The sequence below is a fragment of the Polyodon spathula genome, chromosome 12 (assembly GCF_017654505.1).
Source record: "Polyodon spathula isolate WHYD16114869_AA chromosome 12, ASM1765450v1, whole genome shotgun sequence".
Classification (NCBI taxonomy): domain Eukaryota; kingdom Metazoa; phylum Chordata; class Actinopteri; order Acipenseriformes; family Polyodontidae; genus Polyodon; species Polyodon spathula.
Genome location: NC_054545.1, coordinates 8,778,463 through 8,794,918, shown reverse-complemented (window position 1 = coordinate 8,794,918; position 16,456 = coordinate 8,778,463). Strand labels below are relative to the sequence as shown.

The window sequence follows — 16,456 nt, the reverse complement described above, 5'->3', positions numbered from 1 at the left end:
GACCCAACCAGTGTGCTCATGTTGGGATTCTTTGCCTGGTTTGGCAAATAGAGTGTTCAGTTTGTCCATCGCATTTTATAATACTGAATAAATAACGGATTCCATTCAACAAACAAACCAATTTACACAAGTGTATGCTGCATATGAGGGAATGTAATTTTTTTTTTTGTCCAACCCCTGTTTATTATTATTTGTATTTATTTATTTTTTTTGTGTACAATATTTGCATAAAATTATGCTATTCTGAATGCATTTCTTAATCATTTTATCTACATTGTTTATGTACATGAGATAGCAGTTTAATATGTTGAGTGCTTTAGAGTAGCCTAATGCAATCATTTGATTGGTAATTAAGAACACCGTACACACTTTAATTGTGCTGGAAATCCCTAATTTAAATAGAGTGTAAGGCAGCAGCGTCCTTCGTAAAGTGTAATAGAAAGCAATGTAATGTAATTATGTAATTTGTTTGTGTTCTTAAGAATTGTTTGAATTCTTCCCTTTGGTGTTGGGGCTATTTTTCCACAGGAGCCCAATAAAAAATATGTTACAGTACTTAATTCACCAGCACACCATGTTTCTGGTCAGGTAATAATAAACTGCTTGGGATACAGGGCTATACTTATATTTCTCAACCAGATGAAAACACTTAAAACTCCCTGTTAAAAAAAAAAAAAAAAAGAATCTCACTTTTGGCTCTTACAGCCCTATATTTATGAAAAAAATACCATCAAACACAGCCCCAATTTTGGCACCAGAACCCCCACTTTCTTGCCTGGAAGAACAGCCTACAGAAATGAGATAATGTAGCATGTTTAACAGAACTCCACGGCTTCCCTGCCAAGGAATCTGCTATTAATCCAAGCTTTTAACCTAACTTTAACACTGATAAAAGCTTACAGTTATTGTGTTGTGCTGTTGAGTGAAGTGATATCAGTTATCACAAATCCCCAGCCTCTTATTCTTGCATGAACAAGTTTTAAGCTCATAGGAGGTAATATGAAATTGAACATCAATCTGTTGATGAAAACCCCTGCTCCTGATGAGTCGCTATTAGCCTGTTACTCTTAGAACTTGTAACAACTTGTTGAATTGATTTGAATTTTTTTCTACTTCTTAATAATGCCAGAGTAGTGAAACTCTTAACAATTTCGTGTTACCCCAAAAATTTTGTGCATTACAGAGCTTTGCCATATCTGGTTCCAAAACCGATAATATATCACATTTCACCCCAGGGTTACCTTTCCAAATCTGCGCTCGGACAGATTTTAATTTAATAAATTGTCAAACTGATAACTGATGAGGGGATCCAATCTGCTTCAGTGTAATTTGATTTTAAAGTTATTGCTTGCCTGCTGGCTAATTATTTGCAGCACAGAGCAAGTTGCTGAGATTTGACAAATTAGCTTCACTCAGGGAAAGAATAGAACAGTAAATCTGCAAGTCATGAACATAGATAGTGATCAAAGCAAAAAGACTCGCAGTTCCTTATACACTTCATATTCAGCAGTAGACATCCTGACTGAATTAGCCTGATACAAGCTATGATCAGTACAGAAGCACGCTAAAGACATTTCTTTACCAGGGACAAGAATGAAGACAAGGCTAACATCTGAACTTCATTAGCATGTTATCCAACCTTTAAAATGAAACCAAGGCTTGCCATATCAATGATATGGGAGGTTGTTATATATATGTTTGCATTACATTTAGTTTGCTTGAATTTCTGGTACAGGTTTAGCCACATCTGATTGCTGCATTTTAGTGTCTCCAGGCAAAGTGTGTTCCGTTGTCTTTAGAAAGCTTGCATATGGGCCCCTTTATTAACTTCATCCAAGACATTATTAATGTAATTTAAGAATGTTCCTCTTTTGGTTGCATTATCTTCAGTGAGGAAAACGAGTTGTTCATTTTTTCTCTGATTTTATTTCATCAGGAGTCAGAAAAGGATGAGCTTCCTGAATCAGTTATTGAGTTAAACGGCTGTGCAAGGCCCATCTTTGCTCCATACCATGGGCCTGCTTTCCCACCCACTGTTCCACCCCCCCTTCCCACTGTGGACATTACTGAAGAAAGGATAAGAGAACAAGAAACTCTGGAAAAGAGGCTGGTTGAATGGTGAGTCATGTCTGTGCTTGGTGCTTTCTTTGAACCGCTGTCTGTCTGAAACAAATAAAAAACATTTGGTTTTGTAAAAACAGCCATCTTGTATATGCTAGGGTTAAAGTCAAATAAAATAGTTTCTGGTTTAGATTTTTCTTGAATGTGATTTGGTTGTGATTCATGTGTAATGGGCAGCCCCTAAATATCTCAAGAACTGTTTGTAAAACTCTCTGTTGTTGAAGGGTGGAGCAGGAGCTTCTGTCCCGAGTGATCAATGAGATGTATCCACTCCATCTGCAGCCTCGTCAGGACATTCTTGTGTCAGACAACGAGGACAGCATCTCTTCAACATCTGATATAGGTAATGTGTATTGGAAAGCAGTTCTGCGGATTCTAGTCTATCACTAAGGCTGAATACTAATTATTCCCTGCTGGTGAAGCATCTGTATGCATGCTACACTTTAAAAAAAGAACAGCTTATATAAAAGTTAGTACATTCCTTAGCACAATGTGTTGAGAGTATCAGGATCTGGGGATATAAAGAGCTGTCTGTCTTTGCTGGCCTACGTACGACACACTTTTGTTTTATTACTGCTTTTTAAAACTTCACTACCACTAACTTCTTTACCATGAGTTCACATGTAAATGAAGGTCATGGTTATCTAATTGGAAGCTCTTATTTTGTATTTACAGCTGTAGGTGGAGATGTATCTTACTAACATTCATGAATTCATTCATACATGCCAATATCTACAATTTGAATACACTGTACCCCAATCACAGTATTTAAAAGGGATAGTATATAATACAAATACAGCAGCTGTTTAAAAAAAAATGGATGCTGCAGAACACATTTTTTTCTCTGAAAATATTGGATTTAGGTGGAGTGTGAGTATTCGGGTAAAAATGCAATCTGAGACATAGTATGCAGTGTGTTCAATTGAACCAATATGTTTGCCTTTGAGCAATTTTACAAAAATAAATCTGCTTGTGACTTGAAATGCGTGCGATTTTAGTAGGTGATTGTGGTAGATATGTAAACTTAGATGTTCAGAAAACACTGTGCAAGGAGTGAAAAAACAAAACACATTTATTATGATTATTTAATTTTTAAATCGATTATACATTTCCACAAAAAAATGAATATATATATTTTTTAAATAAGAGCAAAGCAGGAAACAATTTGAACATTATTAAATTGTCTGTTTTTTATTGTTTTAAATTGAAAACACTAACACTTAATACAAACAATAATGATATAGCTCTATATCTATAGATTAACCATGTAGATTTACCAGCTCATCGGTAAATCTATAAAATAACTGGTATATGTGTAGATTTACCAGAAATTATTTTCACTGGGGTATGTACACTTTTGACTACAAGTGCGTGTGTGTGTGGTGTGTGTGTGTTGTGTGTGTTGTGTGCGCGCCTGTGCTAGCAGAAATAAAAAGAAGTAGAGTCCATGGCCAAAATAGATTGTACCACACCCCCCTCTGCTTGCCATGGCATTGGATCCCATTGAATCTGAGCTCTGCTGATGCTGCTTTCTGGTTCAACAAAAAAATAAAACGTTTTGGCACTGCTATATTGACAGTATATATGCTTGTTAAATTCAAGCTTCAGGAAAATCATTAAGTGTCTGAAAATAATATTTCCTGGATCATATTGCAATGGCATTATTTCTAATTGTTATGAGGGGTGTGTGTGATCCAGATTACAAAAATTATGCAAGTTTTGAAGGTGTATTTCACTTTTTCACATACATTCTTCAAGAAACGCAAAGATTACAACTTTTACCTTTCAAGACATCTGTGCAGAGTCAGCATAAGATGTGGAGCCTGTTAACGGTGAGAAAAATTTTAAATAAGACGTGTAAGATGCAGGTGACTTGAGAGTTGTTAATTACTGGAGTACAGTATGTGTTATAATTTCTGTTTGCTTGTCTTTCCTGTGCAGTTGAAGCAGCAGGTGGAGGAGGCTTGCAGCTGTTTGTCGACGCAGGGCTGCCAGTTGACTCCGATCTGATTCGGCAGTATGTCAACGATGCCCTTGCGGAAATCATAGCCAACATGTTGGGAGAGAGAGAGGAACAAAGCCAAGCTCAAGCACCTCCGCTTCCCCTCAGCAGACCATCCTCACTGGTAGTTTATCAGTCACAATTACCACAAGCTTTTTTATTTAGCTTTAGGTATAAATAAAGTGGTTAACGTGTATGAATAAAACAAAACAAATATGAAAAATATATATATCATGGCATGGGTACCTAGCCCCAAGCCTGGGTGGACCAGTTTTATGTAAAAAATACATACCTGGCCGTTAGTTCACTTTGGTATCCATTGAAAACGTTAATGCAAAGCAAATATATATGTATATGTATATACAAATGTTATTTCACAGTATTTTACATGGGAGGTGTAGGGTGACTAAAATATGAAATAGTTATGATAGAAAGGGAATAGCATAGAAGGGGAAACTAATATAATAATACAGCAGCTGGTTGAAAAAGTGCTGCATGTCATGGTGAAGTGTACTGTGTAAATGACATTCCCTTTTTATGATGTACTCTTTTTGTTTCAGGAATTAGTAATCCCAACACCAGTGCCCACCCCTCAGCATACCCCAAGACAAAGTCCATCCCTTCCTGTGAGCACCCCAGATATATCTGAGCTGGAATCTGCAGCAGAGTCAGTGGAACCGGAACCAAAACCAGAACCTCTGCCCCTGGCAGATCCAGGTACAAATCAGCTTGCAGGTGTAAACATACACCAGGTTTCCCTTAGTTTGCTCAAAGTCATCATAACTGACAAAATAATTACATAAATCTCAACGTGGTGGGCTATTTCATTTAGTATCTAGGTTGCAAAAGTACTGTGTTGAAAGAAATATTATAGTAAACATATATATTTTTTTATTTTAAAACATATCTGGTACTACACTAGCTTAAATAAATCTATGTTTGTAAATGGTGCTTTCAAATAGTGTTGCACTTCCATAGCCATTTACCCACCCCTTTAACAGCTTATCTGCTGTCATTAACCAACTAGCTGACTCCTCTATTGACTGACGTTCTTTCAGCCTTTAACATGCTGAGGTGAAATGACTTAGGTAGTAAAGTGCTCCAGATCTCCTGAGAACAAGGCATTGAACCTGAGAACAGTACAAGATACGGACCTAGAACCAAAGTAAATGGGTGGGAACACAACTGTACTTTCCTTTTTATTAAAAAGTAATTGTTTGTGGGAAGAAGACATTCATGTACGTTTGTATTTGTAAAACATTTGATAAAATGAGTTTTAAATTTCCTAGATCAAGAGGTAGTTAAAAGCCCTGTGGAGACGCCTGCCGCAACCCCAATTCCATCTCCTCCCAGAGTAGCCACACCATCTCCTCCCATCTCTGAGAGAATCCAGACCCCGAGCCCACAGCCTGCCAAACTGCCATCCAACCCCTGGGGAGATGCAGAGCTCCCCCTAGAGGAGGAGGACCCTAGATCAGAACGAGAGGACCTGCAGAGCCAAAGAGCTGTGTGAGTAAATGTGCCTGTCCTGTCTTAACATGTAGTGGGCCGCATCACACCCCTATCAGGCAATCAAAACATTTATTCAAAGACATTTGAGTCTTTACCACAATACTATGTCAGAAAGACTTTATCACTGCTACCACAGAAAGAGTAAGAATAACATTTGTTTAAGAGCTGGATTTAACTGGACAGTTGCTTTACTTGCAACACTGTAAGAGCCAGGAAAATTATATTCCATCAATCAATGGCCAGCTCATGAGAAGAAAAACATGTGACAAGCACAAGAGTGTTTGTAACTAGCTTTGTTGTCACACTGGTTAGGCAGAAAAAGATTCCATTAAAAAAAATTAAAATTAAAAAAAATAAACTTCCTATTGAATAACATGAATATAAAACATGATGGTACTTCATACCTATGTGGTTATGTCACTGAAACCATCATGCATTCTCTGTATATAAACTCTTAGGAGCTGTGGCGAAAGAGTTAAAGTTGGTAAAACTGCTATAGACAGGTATATGCAATACTATTGGTGATCATGCAGTATCAGACATTTTAGGATATGGATAACATCAAATATGTATTTATTCCAAGAAAAGGTTCAAACTGAAATCCAACATGTTCAGAATAATTTTTTTTTTTGTTATATGTAAAGTTGATGCCTGTGTCCAATTTTTTAAAACAAGACCATTCTTATATAATAGCACCATCTGCTGTATCAAAACAGAACTGCACTTTTTCTTAAGCCACTTGCAAGACGAGGCTAGGGTTACCATATTGAAGATGTTAACAAGCAATATTGCATTTATATTGCCTTAGCACTGCTTGGACTATTACATTGTATTTTAATCGTTTAATACTGATTAAAAAATAAACCATTCATATCGGGAAGCACTTTCAGTTTGGAATAGCTATCCAAACATTATTTGGAATTTGAGGCACATTTAGATAGGACATAGGGGTCTATTTTAATGTTCAGTGACAATGCTGTGTCTGAGTAGCACTCCTCTTCAATCCTGTTGCTGTTTCCACCCCCGGTGGGGATTTTTTTGACCCACTTATTTGTATTTCCGAATGCAAAAAGATATTAAGGATTTTGGAGTGAGGAATATAATATGCACAGTAATAACATGTCTTGTGTTCTCTTGCAGCGTGATGTCTGTGGCCAAGGAAGAAGAGGCAGAGAGTCTGGTCATGCCGTCCCCACCTGTCACGCCACGAATCCCAACCCCACCCCCTCAAGCACAGACCCCTACTGTACCCTTCCAGACCCCACCTCCTGCCACTGTCTCCACAGAGGAGAGCAGCTCCTCCATCTCTGTCTCCGAGACAGAGACCGCCGACAGGATCATCTCTGAGGGGGAGCTCCTCTTCAGCTATGGGCAGATGATCGCAACGAGAGGTACAGGTGAAATCCAGCAATAATCACCCTGTTGTGGGTAGTGATTAAAAATGCACAGGGAATTTGACTTTCCCCTAAATTTCGTTACTGAAACAAACATATTTTATGGTCTTTACAAAAAATAATTTTCAACTAAAATCAGTTGCCAACCAAACACGGTGTGAAGTAAAAAAAAAAAAAAAAAAAATGTATTTGAATTCAATAATTAAATATGATCATTCAGAAAGGCCATTGTATTGAGATTCCCAGTATGTTAAATAGTAACAATAAAGTAATCTGGAGATCCTGACCTAGATTTATATACATATACAAATCTATAGGAAATGTAGATATTTATGCTAAGAACTATATTGAATTTAAATCAAGAAATGTGAAAAGTACCTGCTCCTTTCAATTTGCTGCCTTAGTTTTTTTTTTTTTTGCTACGGCATTCAGTGCTTGTATTAAACAAACAAAAGTAAATATTTAAATAGAACAAAACACAAAATCAAACGATGTGTTGGCCAAACAGAAATCAAAAAGTAGCACCGTGCTGGTACAAAGCCAGAACGTGTAGCAATTGTTATCTCTTTATTGATTTTACCTCGTGTCTCCACTTCCTCGAGCAGCCGAACTGCAGCTCTTTTATATTGGTGACGAGGGATCAACTAGCTATCAATTATTGTATTATCCCTCGGTCACCTTGTTCACGGGTTTGCAGTGGCTGCGTGACTGTCAGTTAATTAATAGTTAATATACTTTAGTAGCTGATCAGTCACGCATTCCCACGAGGTATTTAAAATGTAAACAGTGCAATAACATGGCAGACGGCACCTTGCTCATCCTGCCACACAATAATAAAATACAAATAAACACTTGCTTCTCGTCGTCATATATAAATAAATCATAATAATAATAATAATAATAATAATAATATTAAACACATATATACACACAGGAGCAGGACACCCTGCCACATGTCAATTGGAACATTTTGATTTAATAAGAAGTAACTGATAAGGAAAAAAGACTATGTCACTGACTGACCTACTGTGTGACCCTGAGCAAGTCACTTCACCTCCTTGGGCTTCATCCTGCGGATGAGATGTTAAATCAGTGTCCTACTGTAAGTCACAGCCTACATCTGTAAAGTTCTTTGTGATGGTGGTCCTCTAGGAAAGGCGCTGTATAAAAGTAAAGATATTATGATGTTAAAAATATTGAAAGTACTTACTGTTTTACATATCACCGTTTTAGTGGGTCAATCTATCCATGAATCACATTGTAATATTACTGATGTGTGACATTCTTATCCAGTTTCATGGAAAAGAAAAAGGTATCCATTGATTTTTAGAAGGAAGCAAACATCTACATTTGTGTCTTTCCTCTGCAGTAAATGCTGTGTTGAAATCTTTGAACTTTATTCAGGGCAGCTCTGTGTAGTACTTTTCATTTCAAACATGCATTCTGGTATGGGAGATTTCTATTTAAATAATGGCATTTTGTTTCTGTTTTCAATAGCTTTGGCAGAAGGAGGGGTGATACTTCCCAACCTCAATGCTAGCCAGTCAAGCTCTCTGTATGATGCTCAAGAAATGGTATGGCATTTGGTATATGGGTTTACATGGTATAAACACTAGATAGCCTGCCTGGGAAAGTTTAACAAGTTAGAAGAGTTAATCTGCTATCCTATGTCTAGTCTAGAAATCATATTTCTAACCGTTAAATCAGTATCATGGGATTGCTTTTCAATTGCATTGCTTTTCCCTTTGACAAAAAAAAAAAATCCTTCTTACAAGGTGCAGTTACTCTTTACAATGTCTTTGTGCATATAAGGCAAAGCATAGCTTGAAAGAAATATAAACAGTTACTGAGTGTCATACCATAGACTAAACAGTGGAGGCCTTCTTTTTTTACTCTTTAAGAAATCTGTAGTCCTACAACATAGAGTTTGTGTAACGTGCTATATTTCTCACAACTGATAGCTCATTGGAGTTTTGAGAATTAAATGGCAGGTTATGTTTCTTCAGTACTACAAATAATGCAGTATTGGATTAAAAACCCTGGACTCAATTATATATAGTGTTCTCTCCATAGTTATTTCAGAATTTACAATTTCTGATTGCCATATTGAGTGTAAGGACCTTTCACTACTTCAAAACCTTCAATAATTACCTTATTTTCTATATGTTCTTTAGCATATTTATACTGATATACTGCTGTGTTGCCCTTAAGTAAAAACTATATTGGCACCTCTAGAACCAGACTGCCTAATGGCCTTGATTAAGTTTGGACATATAGCCACAAGAATGACCACAACAGTTTTCAGTATTTTAGCAATCAGAAGAGCATGTTTTTACTTTGTGTACCCACAGAGGATGGCATTAGTGCTCTGTGCATTTTCAATAATGTAGATGAAGATTGATGTACTTCATTCAAGCCTGTCAGATCCTAAGATGTACAGTTTCCACTGTTTTTTTTTTTTTCTTGGTGTGGTTTGACAGGACTATGACCCCCCTAGTGAAGGGCAGGTGATAAGGAGGCCTCATGTCCATCATCATCGTGACCCTGTCCTCTCTCTGCTAGCCAAGATGAACCAGGGCCCCATCGCTCCACAGGAAGTACGCTACCACCCACAGGTACAGTACTATGCCTGGCAAACTCTAGAGTTATTCAGACACCCCCCCCCCCCCCTCAGGCCACACAGGGACTGGGGCAGAGCCAGCTCACATTCCAAAACGTGTTGTTTAAAGTTCTGCGTCTGCGTAGTGCCTTTACACTGTGACCTGTATTCTTCAGATGAATAATTGAACATGATAAAATTGATCACAAGTTAATTACTTTTTTTTTTTGGTGGGGGGTGGTAGAATTTGTAATGTCTTGAGTTTATGGATTTACAAGTGGTGGGAAAAAACAAATTCTGAAGAACATTAGATAAAGATAAGGTAGATAAAGAAGAAGATCCATACAATTTGCTTATTCAGTCTGATACAGTCAGCACTCGCGTATCCGACCCATACAATTTTGACTTCAGTGATGGTTAAACAAGTCTGATTATTTCATTTTGGCCCGTTCCAACACAAAGATACATGCAATGTCTAAAATGCATAGCTGAAAGGACTGTGTTTTAAAATAAGTAGGCTTCCATTTATAAGTACTGTAGTTGGTTTTGTTGGTACAGTACTATATTTTCAACAGTATTTTAATTCAGAATGATATGATTCTGAAAATATCACTTGACAAAAGAGACGACTGTGGACACATGGACTGTAATACAGTGCATACTTTTAAACCCGGTATGTATTGTATCGGTATGTAAAATTTCCCATTAACGACCCAACAGCAAAATGAAATCAAAATGTTGCCCATGAACAGAACTGCATAAAATGGATTTAGCAAAAGATTAAAAAAACAACAGTTTCCAGGATTAAAACAGCATCTAAAGTCAGTATTCAAAATTGCAGAATATAGTGCTCGATAAGGCCCTATTTCACAGTTCACGTGCAAATCTAAAACTGTTTAATGATAATCTTTTACATTATCGTAGCTTGTCTTGTTTGCTGTGTTTTTGCTGACTGATGGTGGAGTCAGAAATCACATACATATTGTCACCTTTTTGCTCGCCACACAGGCTCTCACGGTTCTTCTCCCTTCTGAATCACGACCCAACACACAGGATTGTACTGAAACAGCACTCACGCGCACTTTTAATAAACACAAAATGAAATAAACACAAAACAAACACCTAGCTCCTATTTGGAGCACTCACTAAACATAAGCAGGAACCTAACTATCACGCAGGACGGCTAAACCGTTTACCTGCCACAAACATTGAAAAACACACCCTCACACAATACCGCAATACGACCGCTCACTCACACAGTCGGGCTCTTCTCTCAGCAGCAGCCTGGAACAGACTGGCTGCCTCTCTTAAATACCCTGCACCTGGCTCTAATTTACAATTACCACCAGGTGCAGGGGATTACTAAACAATAAAACAATTACACAATTAAACCCCATAACACCCAAATGTGCATTCTCACAAGGTTTTTAGCAGGGAAGGATTTTAACCCCCTCCCTGCTATCTCACAATATATATAATGGGGATTGATTTTATTTTTAATACAAGGGCAGTAAAATGTCTGATGTGTATCTGGGTAGCAAATATCCGAGTGCTGACTGTAATATACTTTTACTGTGAATGCAATAATCTGAAAAAATGGTTGATACTCCCCCCACACACACACAAATTTTGTAGACTCACATTTCCTAGTGGGTTGCTGTACCTATTGTAGTATCACACCTTGTATTACGATAAGTCACCACATTTACTTTGCCAAGACGCAGGGCCTAAGCTGTGAACTCTGGGTATTCTGTTTACCAGCAAAAATTCCAACCTATATGGCCACAAGGGGGAAAGGTATAACCTGCTAAACTTTCTCTTTTGAGAAATGCTGTCCCACTGACTTTTACTGCAGCTGAACTCTGATGAAGACAGCAGCAGCATGGGAGAGATGAGTGAAGGGCAAAGGCCCAGACTGACTGCAGCAGGCGAAACCATTCTGACTGGACATTCGCTCTTCTTGGACCAGTCTAGCCTGAATGGGCTTATGAGCAATCAAGGAGAAGGACACCCTTCGTCACCAGGCCAATTCAGTAAGGAGCCAGGTAAATGAAAATATGAGGAACATTTCAATTAAGACATGGGGATTTACTATAATATAAACCAGCCTGGAGCAAACAGGCTGGTTTATATTATATTATATTATCTTTTTTCTTCGTCTGACTGCCAGCGTTGGCCCAGCTCTGAATGAAATTCAGACTCATTGTAAGCACTTCATCCTGTCTCTTGGTGCAGACCCTCTTCTATATTTAAAGTCTCAGTCTAAATGGACAGGAAGAGTGGTCTGTGAGTGCGAGACTGAAGCAGCAGGGGGCATTCCAGAAGGGCTGGTTTTACTCTCAGCGCGTCAGCCAAAACCAATATTTGCATTGTAGCTTGGATGAAACAACGCTGTTCAATTTCAAGGTTTGTAAAGGGTTTCTGAATGTGCAGCGTTGCTTAGAAACCCCTTTGTGGATTAAACAGATCAGTTCAACAAGAGTGTCTCAACTACTGTACTCGCACAGATTTGTGGGGCCGTATAACTGTTATTGTATTAAATTTGATAACGTGGCAACATCTTGTTAAATGTTGCAAGGATGTCCAAGATTGATATTTTATCATTTTAGAAAAGGAATTAGGAAGCACATTTTAAATGGATATTTCCAGACACAAAATACAATGACATTGTTTTGTCATTTTAAATACTACAATTGTGGTATCAAGTAAAGGGTCAAGTAGCAGAATGGTAAGGGTATTATTATTTTCAAAGGTATTATTTTTTTTCTGATGAAGCCGCAAGATGTTTGACACACCTCTATTTAAGGATGGGAGCTCCATTATTACATTCCCTTTTAAGTTACTCATTAGCAGCTATTTCTTTTGTATTCATGTAAAAGTGATACTGTTGTAGTATAGAAATGCCTGGCACATCCTGAAGCCATGACCTTTCACCTCTCTTATAATGAGACTGGCTGGCCGTGTCCTGTAATGCACTGGGTATTGATTGTATACAGCCTCTGTGAACATGTTTTTTGGTCTCAAGTGGCCTATCTTGTTTAAACACCATCCTAGTGAATGAAATGTTATGCTTATAAATTATAAAGGGGACAATTACCTATACAGTAGAATATAATGAACTGTTAGGAGCAAAAGAACAAAACCGATACTGTACATCAGTAATTGTGCCAGAACAGTGAGAGGTTTGTAATGAGCAATAGGAGGGGGCTGATAACAAAGCTCAGATTCTAAATCAACATAAAATGTGTTTGCTTGCTTCTGTTGTCCACCTGTTAGGAAACACATACAGTATGAACCAATTCTTGACTCCAAAGGGAGCACCTCCAGTTTCACTAGCCTTCCTAAACATCATTTCTTCATTAACACTTAAATCAACTGCATGATGAGTAAAAACAGTTTCCATAAGCTTAGTGTATGTAAGTGTACGGTATACTGGAGAATATCTGATTTTTTTTTTTTTTCTCTCAACGATACTGACTTCCAGATGGGATTTAAACAGTAAAGTCAAACAGAAGTAGTGGTTTGCTAAGTCATGCATACACAACTAAGTCAAATTGATGATATTGCCCAATTGGCTGCTTTTGTGCATTGAATGTTAAGCTCATTTGACTGCAGTTTGTTGTCTAACTCCAGGGAGGGCTCCCGGGGGGGTTGAGGAGACCCATGGTCCCATGAGCTTCAGAGAACTGGAAGACATACCCAGGCCGCTGCCCCAGACACTGAGAGTTACACAGATTCAAAATGGAGAGCAGGTAAACAGACAGCAGCTCTATGTATTTCTTACGAGCATGGGGATACTTTTGGGGTGAAGCACCTTATTTCTAGTCACATGTATACCTTCCTGTGATTTAAAATCAACTGATGCAGGCCTTCTGTGCCTCCCACACGTGTACACAAAACAGGAAGGGAGAGAGAGCTTTTAGTCACTGTGCTACTAGATTGTGGAATGCACTGCCACCTCGTATCAGAAGTGCCACATCAGCTGAAGACTTTAAGTCCAAATTGAAAGCTTACTTTTTTAGATTAGCTTTTTTTTTAAATTAATTTTAATTTTTGTACGCATGAATTGTATTTTGATTTTTCTTCTGTTTTGTCCTGTATAATGCTTTGAGTTACTTTTTGTATGAAAGGTGATATATAAGTGAAGTATCGATTGATCGATTGATTTATATATGAAGTATTCCGACTGTAGATTACAGTGAAATACAAACAAAACTGGTAATCTGTTTAACTGGGTATCTCTGCAATTGACTCAAAGAACATGTGCCAAATTTTTGTATATTCTTGATCACCATTAATTTTTACAAATCTACTTGCTTCAAGTAGCTGCGGTAAAGACTGTTTTACAAACAGCATCTACTGGCTTCATTTAACCTTTTTTTTTTTTAACATATTTAAACAACATATTGCTGGTCTACATATTCTATGAACTCATCTGCCACTAGGTGGTGTTTGGGGTTAGCAAAACATCAAATACAGCGTCTCACTAGATGTGATTGCCCGTTTGAAACAACCTATTTTTAAAAAAAAACAAACTAGCCAAAGTTTGAACAGACACAAAGTACAAACTGTTTAACACAGTTTGGGGTTGTATACTTTACAAGATGAACAAATCAGTACGGTGTCCTGAGAAAGTCTATAGTTTCTGGCAATCCTAAATTCATCACTGTAGAACATCTCAGCCTGTCAAACCTCCAATTAGTTAATTCCCCATTAAGATGTATTTCCTGCATTCCTTTGTGATGGATCCCAGAACACTTGGGCTCACTCTGTTTGGTGGTATTGATAAATGAGAGCCATTCATCGATTATGTGTGTGATATGTTCAACTAGCTATATATATTTATTCCTTTGTGGACTGTTTGCTTTCTGAAATGTTTAAACTAGGTTGGCTCAGTGGCATAACTCGCTACTATAATGGTGTTTGGGCCTATATACCATAAGGTGGTTTAAATCAATCACAGGGTTGAAACTGTTTATATATAATATATATATATATATATATAATATGTTTATATATATATAATATATATATATATATATACTTATTAACATCATTCAGTGAGTAAGTCCACTCTTTTTGTTTTCAGTTCACATCTCCATCTCTTCTATCACATTACATTTTTTTAAAATTAAATAGGAAGCTCTACAATGGGCCCACTGTGTGTGTGTGTGTGTGTATATATATATATATACACACACACACACACACACACACACACACACTAGAGGTAATGTTTATAAAGGGTTAAACTTAGTTTTCATACAGTCTTGGTAATAGCATGCTATGCATTTATATAAAAATATGTGTGCATAGATTATAGTCAAATTCCTTAAATACATAAAAAAAAAATGTGATTGCTGTGCAGCTATACATAGGTAAAGGAACCAATGTACTTATTCCTTTTGTTATAACTTCACTAGGTTTTTGAAATTCCAAGAAATGAACGCAGAGCTTCACCGATACAAGTGAGACCATATGAAAATGTGACCGAAGAGGCAAGGGAGACAGGTATGCTGGCAATTCTAATAAAGCACAAGGGACTGTGTGTGTGTGTGTGTGTTCTTTTGTTTGTGTGTGTGCCTGCCCTCATCATATGATCTTCTAATACGTTATCAGCAGTTCTGTGTAATTATCGCTGGCTTGCAAAAGCAGTATTTCAAAGCTGAAAGCACTGGCCACCTTGGATCTATGTTATGCTTGTATATCCACGTCAAGCTTGCAGCGTTCAGTGTTTAGATATCGGCCTCATTCAGCAGCTAGTTGACAAGTGTCACTACACGATTAATTTATGATTTGAGACACCTAAGTGACAGGGTCAAATATAGGTTCTCTGTAGAGGAAAATAGTCTAGGAGACTAGGTCTTCATTGAACAGCAGTCCAGTTGGTACAGGTAACTTATAAGGGATACATAATAACTCCCTTCTTGCACCAGCATGACTAAGGATATGTTGCCAAGCTTTATTTTAAATGTGACCCATCCTGTTCCTCATGCTGTTTTTATTATTATTCAATATAGACTCATAAAATGAGTTTTCACATAGGATGTATCACAGATGCAGTTATGCTGAAGAAAACACATTATTTTTGCTGGAATGTATGGTTTCAATTTCTCAAATCTGCCCCTTAGCCCAGTATTTAAAATCAGTCACAGAATGCTTGTGTAAATACAGAGGCCAACAAACACTGCTTATGTGTGTGTATGTGTTAATCAAAAAAGTGTGTGTGTGTAAATTGCAGTGTTTGTGAGTGCGTTTGGACGTGTATTTAATTGCAGTGTGTGTGTGTGTGTGTGTATGTGTGTGTGTGTTTAGAGTAAGGCTTGACAAATTGAGTTTTCTGAGGCAAGAGACAACCAATTTATATGAACAGACAACTTAAGGATTCACAGCTGTTGTCAGCCAGGCAGCCAGAATTCTGAACAGTAGCACTAGTGTTCAATTCTGGGACTGGTGATTTTTAAGTTGGACAACTCAAAGGAAAAATAACCTGAGCATGCCACACTAGTAATGAGACTTCCTTAAGCTTAAACAAATATGATACAAAGCTGAATGCTTCGTTGTTCTGCTCAATATGCAGTACTTATATTTCTGTTCTGGATACTTGTGTTTTAATAAAGGGGCATTTAAAAGCTTGCTGGAATCCTTCCCATTAGGTCCCAGGCGGATGTTGCAGAGCAATGAAAAAAAAAAAAAGTGATACAAAAGTAACTGCTATACACAGATAAATATCGGCTGACTGAATGAAATCATGATGTACGGCACAAGCCTAAGATTGGCTGAATCAGTAGTTTGTTTGACATTCAGAACTGACAGATTATTTTTTAT

General features: G+C 37.5%; 1 protein-coding gene across 1 annotated transcript in view; it reads left to right on the top strand.

Moving 5' to 3' along the window:
- LOC121324318 (TALPID3 protein-like) overlaps positions 1–16,456 on the top strand; it is a 158,525-nt gene that overhangs the window by 126,264 nt on the left and 15,805 nt on the right. The window contains exons 20-30 of the mRNA XM_041266041.1: positions 1,937–2,118; positions 2,346–2,464; positions 4,063–4,247; positions 4,684–4,840; positions 5,413–5,632; positions 6,776–7,026; positions 8,527–8,603; positions 9,510–9,644; positions 11,484–11,673; positions 13,262–13,380; positions 15,052–15,139. Of these exons, the coding sequence (XP_041121975.1) occupies positions 1,937–2,118; positions 2,346–2,464; positions 4,063–4,247; positions 4,684–4,840; positions 5,413–5,632; positions 6,776–7,026; positions 8,527–8,603; positions 9,510–9,644; positions 11,484–11,673; positions 13,262–13,380; positions 15,052–15,139 (1,723 nt within the window). The remainder of the gene's footprint in view (positions 1–1,936; positions 2,119–2,345; positions 2,465–4,062; positions 4,248–4,683; positions 4,841–5,412; positions 5,633–6,775; positions 7,027–8,526; positions 8,604–9,509; positions 9,645–11,483; positions 11,674–13,261; positions 13,381–15,051; positions 15,140–16,456) is intronic.